This window comes from Larus michahellis, chromosome 3 (assembly GCF_964199755.1).
Source record: "Larus michahellis chromosome 3, bLarMic1.1, whole genome shotgun sequence".
In the NCBI taxonomy this organism is placed as follows: domain Eukaryota; kingdom Metazoa; phylum Chordata; class Aves; order Charadriiformes; family Laridae; genus Larus; species Larus michahellis.
This window is the reverse complement of record NC_133898.1, coordinates 47958428-47971369: the sequence shown is the minus strand read 5'-3', so window position 1 is coordinate 47971369 and position 12942 is coordinate 47958428. Positions and strand designations below refer to the sequence as shown.

Here is a 12942-nt window from a genome sequence, read left to right as displayed (position 1 = left end):
TGTCCTTTTGTGCGAACTTTGCTCACCACAATGTACCAAAACACACCTCCATCCCGGAGGCTATCCGCCCCCGAGGTGTGAACACTCCTCCTTGAATACATTAATCATAATAAAAGTATGTATGACTAAAGTCACTCAAACTCCACTTTGAAGATAAAAAAATAATATAAAAATAGCCCAAGAGAGAGGGGATGTCAGGGAAGACACCATCGCGAAGAATTCCACCGCTGATTTCCGGGATCAGTCGACGGGCTGAGCCTTTCTTCCCCCCCATAGGGACGCCTTTGGGTAAGACTTCGATTACACCGAGCGCTTTCTCGGGGACTTAGAAATTTCTCTAGAGAATCTCTACCCTACATTTATAGCCAGGCTGTATCGTTTATAATTTTGTCGCGCGTTTGTATACTTAGCAATATCTTTATTTGCACGTGCTTTGCAGACAGTGTATTTATCACCGGCAATCCTAAAGAACCTGTATATCTGTTGTTTAAATAAACTGCACTGTTTAAGTAGCTAGCCGTTTCGCTTTCTCACTGAACGCGACCAAAACTTGAGAGAGGCCGTGCTAGTTCAGGAGCACGACTAGACTGAAGGTGCAGCCCACCATTAGTGTATCCAAATCGTAATAGTTTAATACATATTAAACGCGATTGGACTGATAGTGCTGAATTGGGCATCACTCAGAATTTAAACGTAGCCGCACCTAGCCTCCCACCTCGGTGAGGAGTGTTAGAACGCAAGGGGGTTTATCTTCTGCCAAAACCGCTTGGCCCCGTTTCACGCAACAGAATTTGGCGTAGTCTGGCGGGATTGCCATGGATAAACTGCTGCAAAAATATGATTGTGCCCCTTCCCAGGCTGGGAAGGAGTGGGCCCAAAAATTTTGGAAGGATGAAGAGAAAGTGGTGGAACGTATTGAAGAGTGTCGGGTTTCACAGAAGCTCAGAGCGGGGAAAGGCAAGGGTGTGATTTGTGCTGTGTTAGGCGCCTGTTTATCTTGTGCACAACAAGAAGCTAGAGAAACCCCTGCTCCTAATCTGATTTCAGCTGTAGAATATGCAACCCTGAAATCGGAGAATGAGGTGCTGAAGTCATCATTAGCCTTGCAAAAGGAGACAGGAGAAAAATTAAGAACTCAAGTCAATAAGCTTGGGAGTGAAAATCTCCAACTTAAAATGTTATTGGAAAGGGTGACTGGGCTCTTAGATAAAATGCAGCCCTCGACCCAGGTCCAACAGATTCGTAAGTTAATGTGTTATCCAAATTCCGGAACCCAGACCGGAGATTTTTTGTCTAATAGTGAGGATGACGAAGAAGATGAGGAGGAAAGGACTTTTACTTTGAAATCCCAAGTTTTTCCTTTACGTCCTCTGGTTAAAACTGAAACTGCGGTTGATGACGATGATGAAATTCACACCACTGTGCGTACCGTTCCATGGACACCAACCGAGTTAACAAAAATAAGGGAGAAATATTCGAGGCGACCAGAAGAGTCAGCTGTTGAGTACGAGTGGCGAGTTTCTTCTGAAGGGGGGGACAGAATCATGCTGAGTGAGGAAGAAGCAGGAGACTCTTGGGGACCAGGAGTGTTTTTAACCACTATGCCTGGGGATCATAATTATTCCCTAACTGCTCGAGCAGCCTATTGGGCAGGGGGTATGGATCCGCGAGAGAGGGGGGAGCCGTTAGAGATTAGAGCTACAGGCTACTCTGATCTGTTTGCGGCTGTACGGAAAGCAGCTTGTCTGCAAGCCATGTATGACAGAGAGGAATTTCGGAAATCCCCAATGTCAGCCCCTATCGACCCCGATCGATTAGCCCCTCTCATCCGTGGTCTTCCCGATTGCCTGAAACCGTTCCTTGTTCGTACTCAAGATCGTATACGAGAGGCTCGGGGTGCTCATGGGCGGGGCTGTCGTCACTACATGCCCACCTGGAATGAATATGTACAGGAAATAGATCAATATGGGCGCCGAATGGGCTGGGCCAGCCTAACTAGTGAGAAATCCTCCGAACACCCCCGAAAGGTTCGCCAAGTCCGAACTCACACTAAAAACCCTAAATCGGAGGAAAGGTTTAAGCCTGATAAGGACCGGAATGAGTTGTGGCGTAAAGCCCTACAATTAGGGGTGCCCCGACAATTCTTGCACGGTGTCCCTACGGGAGACCTCCGTACACTAGTCCAATCTCTAACTAGAAAGAATAATGCGGCTGGGGAGAAAAGTCCAACCAGAGAATCCCCAAGTCGTGAGAAAATTGTGCCTTCTGCACCGGAACGTAACTTGATTGATTTGACAGAGTCCCAGCCAAAAAACTCCTATCCCCGGGGAGGGCAGTGAGCCACCCTGTCCGGCAGGTACTAGCAATTCAATGGCTCTCTCATAAAGACTCTGAACCTGTTATTGTCATTCCTGTTGGACCCCGGAAGATATTGGTAAATTTTATTATTGATACTGGAGCCCAAATGTCTGCAATCACTAACGAAACAGCACAACTTCTAGGTATAAATCCCACCCGACGCAGAGTCAACTTCACAGGAATTGATGGTGTGGTAAAAACATGCCCCACTGCAAAAATTAACCTCTGGTTGCCGGGAGAGCAGCGAATGACTAGGGCAGAAGTGTTAGTGGGTGCCTCACATTCTAACCTCCTAGGATTTGACGTGCTGCGTGGGCGAATGTGGAAATTCCTGGATGGAACTGTGTGGAGTTTTGCAGGACGCAAAAAAGGATTAGACACAGTTAAACTGGGCCTATTAGAAACATCTATACCTTTGCCTCCCTCTAAAATTACCAACGTCCGACAGTACCCACTGCCTGCAGCTGCACTTGCAGGAGCAGACGGGGTGGTATCAGATTTAGAAAAAAGAAACATCATTAAGAGGACTCACTCGCCTTATAATTCACCGGTGTGGCCAGTAAAGAAACCAACCGGGCAATGGCGTTTCACAGTAGATTACCGAAAGTTAAACGCCAACACTGCACCCCTGACCGCTGCGGTTCCGAGTATCGCTGAAATTGTGACAATGATAAAAGGAGCTGCCCATCCTTGGATGGCTGCCTTAGATGTAAAAGACATGTTTTTTGTGATTCCCCTCCTTGAGCAGGACAAAGCGCAGTTTGCATTCACGTGGAAAGGAGTCCAATATACCTTTAACCGACTTCCGCAAGGATACAAACATTCCCCCACCATTGCTCATAATGCTTTAGCTAAAGTGCTATCAGAGATTCCTGTTTCACAGGGATGTACAGTATACCAATATATTGACGACATCTTAATAGGGGGAGAGAGCCAAGAAAGTGTACAAGACATGATGCAAAACATCCGAAAAACATTATCAGATTTGGGATTGGAAATTCCAGACTCAAAATGTCAGGGACCCGCACAGGAAGTTAAATTCCTGGGGGTCTGGTGGATTAAGGGAGCTGCTTCTGTCCCTCAGGATACCCTGAAAAAAATAGAACATGGACAGAATCCTTCCAGCACGAAGGAGTTACAGCAAGTTCTGGGAACTTTAAGTTATTGGCATAAACACATCCCTGGCTTTTCCATCATTGCTCACCCCCTTTATTGTTTGCTCAAAAAAGGTAAATCCTGGGAGTGGACTGAACAACATACTAATGCACTAGAATTGCTAATAAAAGAGCTAAGGTTATTCCAACAACTTGGCCCCATACATCCAACTGACCCTGTCCATGTAGAATGGGGGTTCAGCGAACATGGTTCTCATTGTAACTTATGGCAAAAGGGACCAGCAGGACCGGAGAGACCATTAGAATTTAGCTCTCACTCCTTTAATGATACTGAGAGCAGATATTCAGACCTTGAGAAGGGTTTACTGTCCCTGGTGCGAGCATTGCAACGAGCAGAGCAGATAAGGAGCGAACAGAGCGTGATTGTTCGGGGCCCTTTTCGTCTCCTAGATGTGGTCCGTAAAGGGACAGCACCACCAGCCGGCATTGCCCAGAAACCCACAGTTCGAAAGTGGTATGCTTATTTAGAAGGCATTAATGATATCATGCCAATCTCTGAAGGTAGTATCAAAGTATCCAAGCTCCAGAAGGATATAGATGGTGCCCTATTGTTCCAATCCCCACCAAACAGACCATCTCCAATCCAAGAAGCACCTCCTCTGAAAGAAGGCAGTGATCTTACAGGAGTGTGGTTTACTGATGCGTCATCTCACCGTGAGAACAGTAAGTGGAAATACAAGGCCGTAGCACTGGAAGTAGCAACGGGGGAAAGAGCAATTGAAACAGGAGAAGGTAGCGCACAAGTAGGGGAACTCAGAGCCGTCCTACTAGCTGCACAACATGGGGCTACTTACATTTACACTGACTCATATGCTGTTTTTAAAGGAGCCACTGAATGGATTGGACACTGGGCAGCCAATGATTGGCAGGTGAATAGAGTCCCAATCTGGGAGACAGATAGTTGGAAGCAACTGTTGGAAATGGGAGGACAGAGAACATTGCACATTGGTTGGGTAAAAGGCCATGATCGTTCGAACTCGATCACTGCTCAATTCAACCAACAGGTAGATAGCCTCACGCGGTTGCAGCAAATTGACATTGTAGATGATGGTCGGGAATGGGAACGCTTACTCGAATGGTTACATATTAAGCGTGGCCATACAGGCCGTGCTGATCTGTATCAGGAAGGTCTAGCCCGGGGGTGGCCTGTGTCGGTTAAGCTGTGTGAACAAGTAGTAACCGCCTGTTCACAATGTCGCCTACGACTCAATAAAGATCATCCGAGTAAGGCGCCTCCTTTACACATTCGGGACAAGAAAACATTGTGGCATTCATGGCAAATTGATTATATTGGGCCCTTGAGATCATCAGGTGAGAAAAGATACGTCCTAGTCGGAGTGGAGATTATCTCTGGCCTCACTATGGCCACCAGCTTCAAATCAGCTACTGGGGACAACACAGTGAAAGGCCTAAAAGGGTGGTTCAGCACACTTCCCCTTCCTGAGGAAATCCAAAGTGATAACGGTTCACACTTTACCGCTACAGTGGTACAAGACTGGGCCAAAGAAGAAGGGATTCGATGGGTATTTCATACTCCCTATTATCCTCAGGCTAATGGCATTGTTGAACGCACCAATGGATTGGTTAAGCGTTTTGCAAAAACTCATGAACCTGGTTGGCATTTGCGATTGGATGATGCCATCTATCAATTAAATAACAGATGGAGTGGAGATGGCTGTCCTAAAATGAAAGCTTTCTGTGTATCTGCTGATATCATCACTCCAAAAGTTCCCAATGAACCACGAAAATACCTAGGACAATTTCACCCTGGGCAACCTGTGTTAGTGAAAATGCCTCAAATTGGCACAGTACCAATGGTGTTAGCTACTCCCAAAAACCCCCATGCATGGGAAGCCAAAGACTGTTCAGGGAAGATACACCGGATCAGCACCCGGTGGATCTCGCCCTCTTTTTAACCCCGTCGGTCAAATGAGACCGAGCAGATTTTCTTTTCCTTTGTGTCTTACAGGAACCTTGGAAGAACTGTACTGGACAGACGCATTGGCCTACGCTAACCTCGAGTGTCTCCAGGGAATCCTGACATTGATCCTGGCAATAATATTATTTTTGTTATGTATGGCCATCTGGAGGCCTAAATTTTAGAATGACGAATTGGCAGATGGAATTGATGCTATTCAGTTTTATCTTTTTACTCCCTGTTGTTTGTAGTCAAAGAGACCCAGAATGGCCGTGGTCTCAAGCTTATGTAAAACACAATGCGATGGCAGGAACAGGAAAAGGAAAATTGAGCCTGGCCACTGTAGTCCTACATGAAAATGAGGTGTTTTCAAAACATGAGATAGATCAAAGCATAGATATAGTCGAACCTGACTCAACTCCACAGACTAGTCTGGTTCCACTGCCACTATCTGAAACCCCCGATAATGACACCTTATTGAGCGGACTTAAGAATCTGCCCCTTGATGATGAGCTTTGGGATAATGCACTGTCACGATACACTGCAAGCACTGAGACACTAGAAAACATGAGGGATTTAAATCTCTCCACTCTGGTTATACAAGGAAGTGAAGTATATTCCAGAGATAAATGGAGTTGGAAAGACTCACTCCAAATGGCTAAGCTTGAAGCCGTCCCAGGAAAGAAAATACAAATTAGCTGCCGAGTAATCAATGGGTCTGCTCACCATAGACCAACTGTAATTGAAACCATCCATGTAGACTCTACTAAACCGGACAAATATAACACTGATTGTTACAAAATTATAGAGCCAAACTCAGATTGCTGGCACAACTTCACCTTTATCAAACCTATCGTAGTATATTGTATTTGGGGCTACAGGGGCACGGAATTGTTATTTGAATTTATGATTGACTCAAATACATCTGAACCTGTTGAAATGAACCCAAAACCTACACCCCCACAAACTTTCAAGGGTGTAGCTACTCAGCCCTCCATTAGTCTAACTCCTTACACCTTTAACATTGGCCCTTATGCCATTAAACACACAGGTCAACAACAAATACTGTTTAACCCAACATATTCCCTCAAACGAGTAGAATTGTCAATGCAGATTAATATCTCTGCGATCAAACCCACCTGCTCACCATTCCTGAGTACATCTTATGCAGGATGGTCAGCATGGTTAGGCCGGCGAACTGTTGCCACCTCACAACGACTGAAGAGAGAGGTGACTGGTATCTTAGGAACAGGACTGGGAGTCTTAAATAGTATAGATGCTGAGATACTTGCAAACAAACTAGTCACAACTACTAGTGATCTAGACAAATTAAAACATCCTCTACAGTCCTCTCTATCAGCATTGGGAAATCACCAATGGCTTTTATCGAATATATTGCCTCAGTGGGAGGAAACGGGTGAAAAAGACCATCAGCTGATCACAGATGCACTTGGTACAACCCAAAACAATGTTTCCTTGGCCCTTAGTTGTATCCAAGCCCAACTGTGGATGCAATCTATGACAGCCGCAATTATAAGGGAAGGTGAAGAAGGCACCTTGCCCACTGAAATTCGAAAAGTAATATGGGATAATGCAATTGAGTTTGAGAGAAAATTTCAATCCTGGTGGTATCTGGTTAATTTCATCTATGATCCCACTGAGAGCAAAGCCACAGCTTTTGTCTTAACGATACGCAATGCCTCAGTATACACCATATACCCAATCATCGCACTGGGGTTGAATCACCATGGAGCTATACTCCATCCGGTAGAGCATAGAGTGTGGGCACACCAAAACGAGAATAAATGGCAAACTGTTGATGTTGAAGCATGCATTTCACGAGATCAACAAGGATTCATTTGTGAGAGTAATACTCTCAAGGCACAAGACATTTGTCTTGACACCAACCAGAACGTTTGTCATTTTGAGATACAACCTGATGAAACCCCAGAAACTGTGCTTGTATATATTGGGAAAGGGTGTGTTTGCATGAGGTCTCCCTGTACTTTTGTATTCGTAGATGACATAGCAGTAGATATAAGTAATAACTCAAATCTTTGTGTTTGTAACTTTACTAACATCATTGGATGTGACTTCAGTTATTCAGCTCCTGTTACGTCTTTTCAATTGCTACAATCTAATTACACATTGATTCGAGATTTGCTGCCTACCCCTATCGGAATGAATCTCTCACTAGTGAAGAAGTTGCTACAACACGATGAATTGAAGCGATTGTTGAAAGAGGCCCAAGAAAATGGACAAAGAACTCTGATTACTGTCCATCATGACGTTGAAGAAATACACCATGTACTGGAAAGGGTCAAGAGAGACGGTGGACATGAATGGTGGGACACCCTCTTTGGATGGTCACCAACAGCTACAGGACTTTTTAACAAGATGCTCCATCCTGTTGTTGTTCTACTAGTACTCACTGTATTGTGCTTTGCTTTGACAATTGTTTTATATGTTAGACTTTGGATTATGATGAAACGCTTAACTCGCTTAATCACCCCACAAGAAGTATTTGCACTTGATATCCCTCGCCATAAGAGGACATGTGATATTCCCCATCAGTATTGATTATCGTGGAGCTTAAGTGACTGTAGTCACGGGGTGGATTATGTGGAATAATTACTAAATTGGCCAAGAATACAAAAATACAGCATTGTTCACACATTAAGGAAAGTCATAAAATCAAGAGGCTTCTGAGGTAGAATACAGCCGCAGCTGGCACACAAAGAACCCAACATCTGCGATTCCCTGTACAAGGTTGTTTGTGAAACTACACGAGGGATGGAACGGAACACGCTTGTTCCGTGGCCTTCCCTTGTGACGAATAGCAGATATGGGGACGAGATGGTACTACGGAACTGATAAGCGGCCTACACGCTACCCGAGCCAACATTTCGTCTAATGTTGATGAAATGCTGTCCTTTTGTGCGAACTTTGCTCACCACAATGTACCAAAACACACCTCCATCCCGGAGGCTATCCGCCCCCGAGGTGTGAACACTCCTCCTTGAATACATTAATCATAATAAAAGTATGTATGACTAAAGTCACTCAAACTCCACTTTGAAGATAAAAAAATAATATAAAAATAGCCCAAGAGAGAGGGGATGTCAGGGAAGACACCATCGCGAAGAATTCCACCGCTGATTTCCGGGATCAGTCGACGGGCTGAGCCTTTCTTCCCCCCCATAGGGACGCCTTTGGGTAAGACTTCGATTACACCGAGCGCTTTCTCGGGGACTTAGAAATTTCTCTAGAGAATCTCTACCCTACATTTATAGCCAGGCTGTATCGTTTATAATTTTGTCGCGCGTTTGTATACTTAGCAATATCTTTATTTGCACGTGCTTTGCAGACAGTGTATTTATCACCGGCAATCCTAAAGAACCTGTATATCTGTTGTTTAAATAAACTGCACTGTTTAAGTAGCTAGCCGTTTCGCTTTCTCACTGAACGCGACCAAAACTTGAGAGAGGCCGTGCTAGTTCAGGAGCACGACTAGACTGAAGGTGCAGCCCACCATTAGTGTATCCAAATCGTAATAGTTTAATACATATTAAACGCGATTGGACTGATAGTGCTGAATTGGGCATCACTCAGAATTTAAACGTAGCCGCACCTAGCCTCCCACCTCGGTGAGGAGTGTTAGAACGCAAGGGGGTTTATCTTCTGCCAAAACCGCTTGGCCCCGTTTCACGCAACAGATGTATAATGCCAACAGCAGAGAGAAGGAGTGTGAGTACTTGCCTATCTCAGCAGAACTCAAGTTCAAGGTTGGGCTACTGATGAGGTTAGCAAGAAATGTCTGACTTTCACAGGGAACGCTCGTGCTTCCAACACAGAAGTTTCTGCCTCCTACCTGGGCATCTGGGATGGCTGTCACCACATCCCAGTCTCCTACTTTATTCTTACTGTAGTATTTCAGTGGTAAAATGAGATGAAAAGTTGAATGTACTCTTACTGTATTAAAATTCTTCCCTGCTATTGAGGTCAGTGTCTTTAAAGACCATCTGGCGTTCTAAGCTGCTTTATAATGCATATTCTAGAAATTCATCCCAAAACCCCTAAATTCCTGTGACTTAACTTCTTACAGAAAAATGGTTTAATAAACAGCTTCTAAAGAACAACTCACAATTCCTCAGTCCCTGATGATGACTTGCTGTTAATGACGCATTCTTGCTGGTAATGATATGCAGCTCATTCTATATTACTTCCTTCCACCATGAAGTACAGTGAGCCCTCCAGAAAGATCATCTCCATAGTCATCCCAAATAACTACCTTACAACATTTTCAAGGTTATAATTTTAGACTTTATAGGAAGCATAATGGGACTGTCTTAGTCCAGGAATCAGAAGGTCACTTGGAATCACCCTTTCCTTCTTCTCAGATGGCACAAAGAGCTGGCTAATGCTTGCTTCCTTCTTTCCGCATGTCAGATATTGAAGAAAATCCAATGCTGGCAGAGCCGTGATGTATGCCCAGCTTTGGCTCTCCATCCCCACTACCTAATATATTATTAATACATTAATAGAGCTTTAAATTCTTTCCTCAGTCTCACCAGAATACTAGTTTTTGTCCATTTCCCTTTCTTAGGATCCAAGCTCTGTTTTCACAGCTCAGCACACAGCAATCACCATCCTACCTCTTCAGCTTGCTCGAAACATATTACTGACCCACATGTTTCTACTATCAATATATTCTGATCAGTGATGTAATATACATAATTTCAGTCCTCTGACAACTATTTTATGGACTTCGTTTGTTTGATACCTCCTACTGATAGAATTGTGCTGACTGCTGTGCATGGTTTTTGAAGTGGAGATCACAGGGAAGTTTCAAGAGCTGGTTCATGTAATTCTCATGCGCTTTCTCACCGGACATGATACTATTGGGGCAACTTCTGGTTTATGAGAAGAAAAACAATATGTGCATTTTTCACGAATAAAATAAATTAGTTCTAGAAAGCCTCTATTTAGGATGACATATTATTCACTTATCAAAAATATTTAGACAACAGTTGTTCAAGAAAATATTTGTGAAACCTGAAAATTTAATCAGCTTTGGCATGAATAATGGTTACCACTTATTCGCTTTTGCAAACCGTTCAGCAAACACTTACAGATGCTACAGAAGTTCAGTGCATGACCAGTACATGAAAACCTGACGATGAAAAAGGGCTACATTCTCAAATAGCAACCAAAACGCATGTCATCCAAAAGGCAACTTAGAGGTAGCCTGCAAACATTTCATAAGTAAAAGAGATATACAGAGCTCAACTGTGCTTGGAAGTAGTGCAAATCTAAAGGGTAACATCAATTTGAACTTAGCAACAATTGCCCAGCATAACCTTAAACTAAATTATAAAGCAGAAAAGCTTACACGACCTAGTGTCCAGGTGCCCACCCCTTTCCTACAAAATGCCTGGAAAGTGTTGTCATAAATCCTGTCATAAATAGGGGACTGAGCTGAAGAACCCAGACTATCATCTCTCACAGAGTTTGGGGGTGGTTCCATCCAGTGGTCTCACTGGCTCTAATTAGTAAGGGAAAGCAAATAAATAAATCCTTTTAATCTTTTTTCCAACCCTTTGCAAAATCTAGATATAGTGATCCGTGGGGCATGCTAAACACTAAAAGTGCCTTTGGCTTAGTGTGCTCACAGAAGTCTAAGGGATCCAGCTGGTACCAAGTACCCCTGTTCTTTAAAGGAAATGGTTTCTTAAATAAAATATTTAGTAAGCAGTGGTCATAAAATTAATTCAAAGGCATAGTCTAGTACAGCCATGTGTTAATATCTATAAAATATCTAAGAAAATGTTAGCAAATGGATAGTTAATCCTCACAGACGTTTATGGATTAAGCAGTCCCATATAAAGATTCATTTTATGTGTAAGGAGGAAATATATTTATTGCAAAAATAAGTACCAAACTCAAACTGTGCTTCCTTCATTTGGAAACTCTATTTATTTAATGCAAGCAGGTAAAATACCTCGCTTTTTCTTTATTTCTATATGTCTTTTCATCACAATTGGCTAAAACCCCCTTCACTAACTTTCCTAAGTAACTATCCTATTTAAGTAATTTTTATTATCATTTAATTGCAGCTACTATTGAGATGGAAGGTATTTAAAAGCGCACAAAACCAGTGAAGGCTTCAAGGCACAAAAGACTGTAAGGTCCTAAAGGACCTTAAATGGGAACAAAAGTTCCTATATACCAGTTTGGCCCCTAATTCTCTTACACCAACAAAACATGCCATAGGAAGATCATTAATGTCACAAATAGGTAAATTCTCAAGACTAATGTCTCCTTCAGGGGACGGCAGTTACCCATTCAACATTATAGGAAAATAGTGCTTTAAACAGAGTCAATGAGTTGTTTTCTACACAGTCACAGGGACCACCCCTTTGAGTATTTTTGTAAGAAATTTTTACTTAATTATTAAACTGAACTAAGCTTGTCTGTTGCCACGAGGAAATAGAGTCAAATATGACCAAACCAGATAGAAGGAATTTTGTTTGCTTTCCCAGCAAGATAAGATAACTTCATCTCTAGGATTGTTCTACTAAAGAAAGAAACCCACCTAGGATGCTCCCATCCTGTATTCTTGCACTTCTATTCTAAGTTTTAACTCTTGCAGGCCATTGGTATTGAAACCATCTCTTAAATATTATGTTTGGAATTCAGACTTAATTAAATCCCACTTCTGGTCCTTGTATTACAGTGGTGTTTTGTCTAATTTGAAGTTGCATCCTCTAAGTGTGCTCCCCAGCCATTAGATTTTGTAAAGTGGGATTATGTTGCTCAGCACAGGTATGTGGGACAAGACAACTGTCTAATGGGCTGATGAGACTGACAAAACGAAGAACAGACATAACAAAGATAGAGTTTAGGTTATATACATGCCAGTAACTCAGATTAAAATTATTCAATTTGGTTTTACCTTATATTTATTAATTGTAAAAGGAAACCAACTTTACAGAATATTTTTTTTTCTTTCAGATGGCTCTTCACAAATGACATAGTTCAAAAAAGATTTTAGTTGTGGATTCCAGCACTCTGTAAGATATTAAGAAAATGACTTTCTGAGACAATAAAACAAATGTTCTTCTCAGGATGTCATTTACCCTGTTTATTCAAAATAATAAATTCATGTCATATTAATAAGTGAAATGAGCCAGATTTGTCAGAAGCAGGAAAAGTTCATCAGCCAGGGAAAGGGCAGAGAGGAAGTATGAAAACCAGTCTTGATGACTGGTAATTTATGTCCCCCTCACTAACTGAATCTATGGGGCTGTCACTCCAGTGAGAAACACTTTGAAAAGTGTGGAATAATAAACATTCAGAGTAGGTGCAGATGGACTACATGGATAATTACATGTCTCTTGTCAAACATTAAGACATATGGATACTGATTGACCCTTGATTTTTATTTAAGAACAATTGAAGTGAAAAGCCAAATCTCACTGTCTGGTCATT

The 12942-nt window shown here is 42.6% G+C and overlaps 1 protein-coding gene across 1 annotated transcript; it reads left to right on the top strand.

The window, feature by feature from the left end:
* The first annotated feature begins 202 nt into the window (after positions 1–202).
* On the top strand, positions 203–8765 carry LOC141740774 (uncharacterized). The gene is made up of 2 exons (XM_074580027.1): positions 203–288; positions 5503–8765. The coding sequence occupies exon 2, from the start codon at positions 5638–5640 to the stop codon at positions 8029–8031; it is 2394 nt and encodes a 797-aa protein (XP_074436128.1). The 5' UTR covers positions 203–288; positions 5503–5637; the 3' UTR covers positions 8032–8765.
* The last annotated feature ends 4177 nt before the right edge of the window (positions 8766–12942 follow it).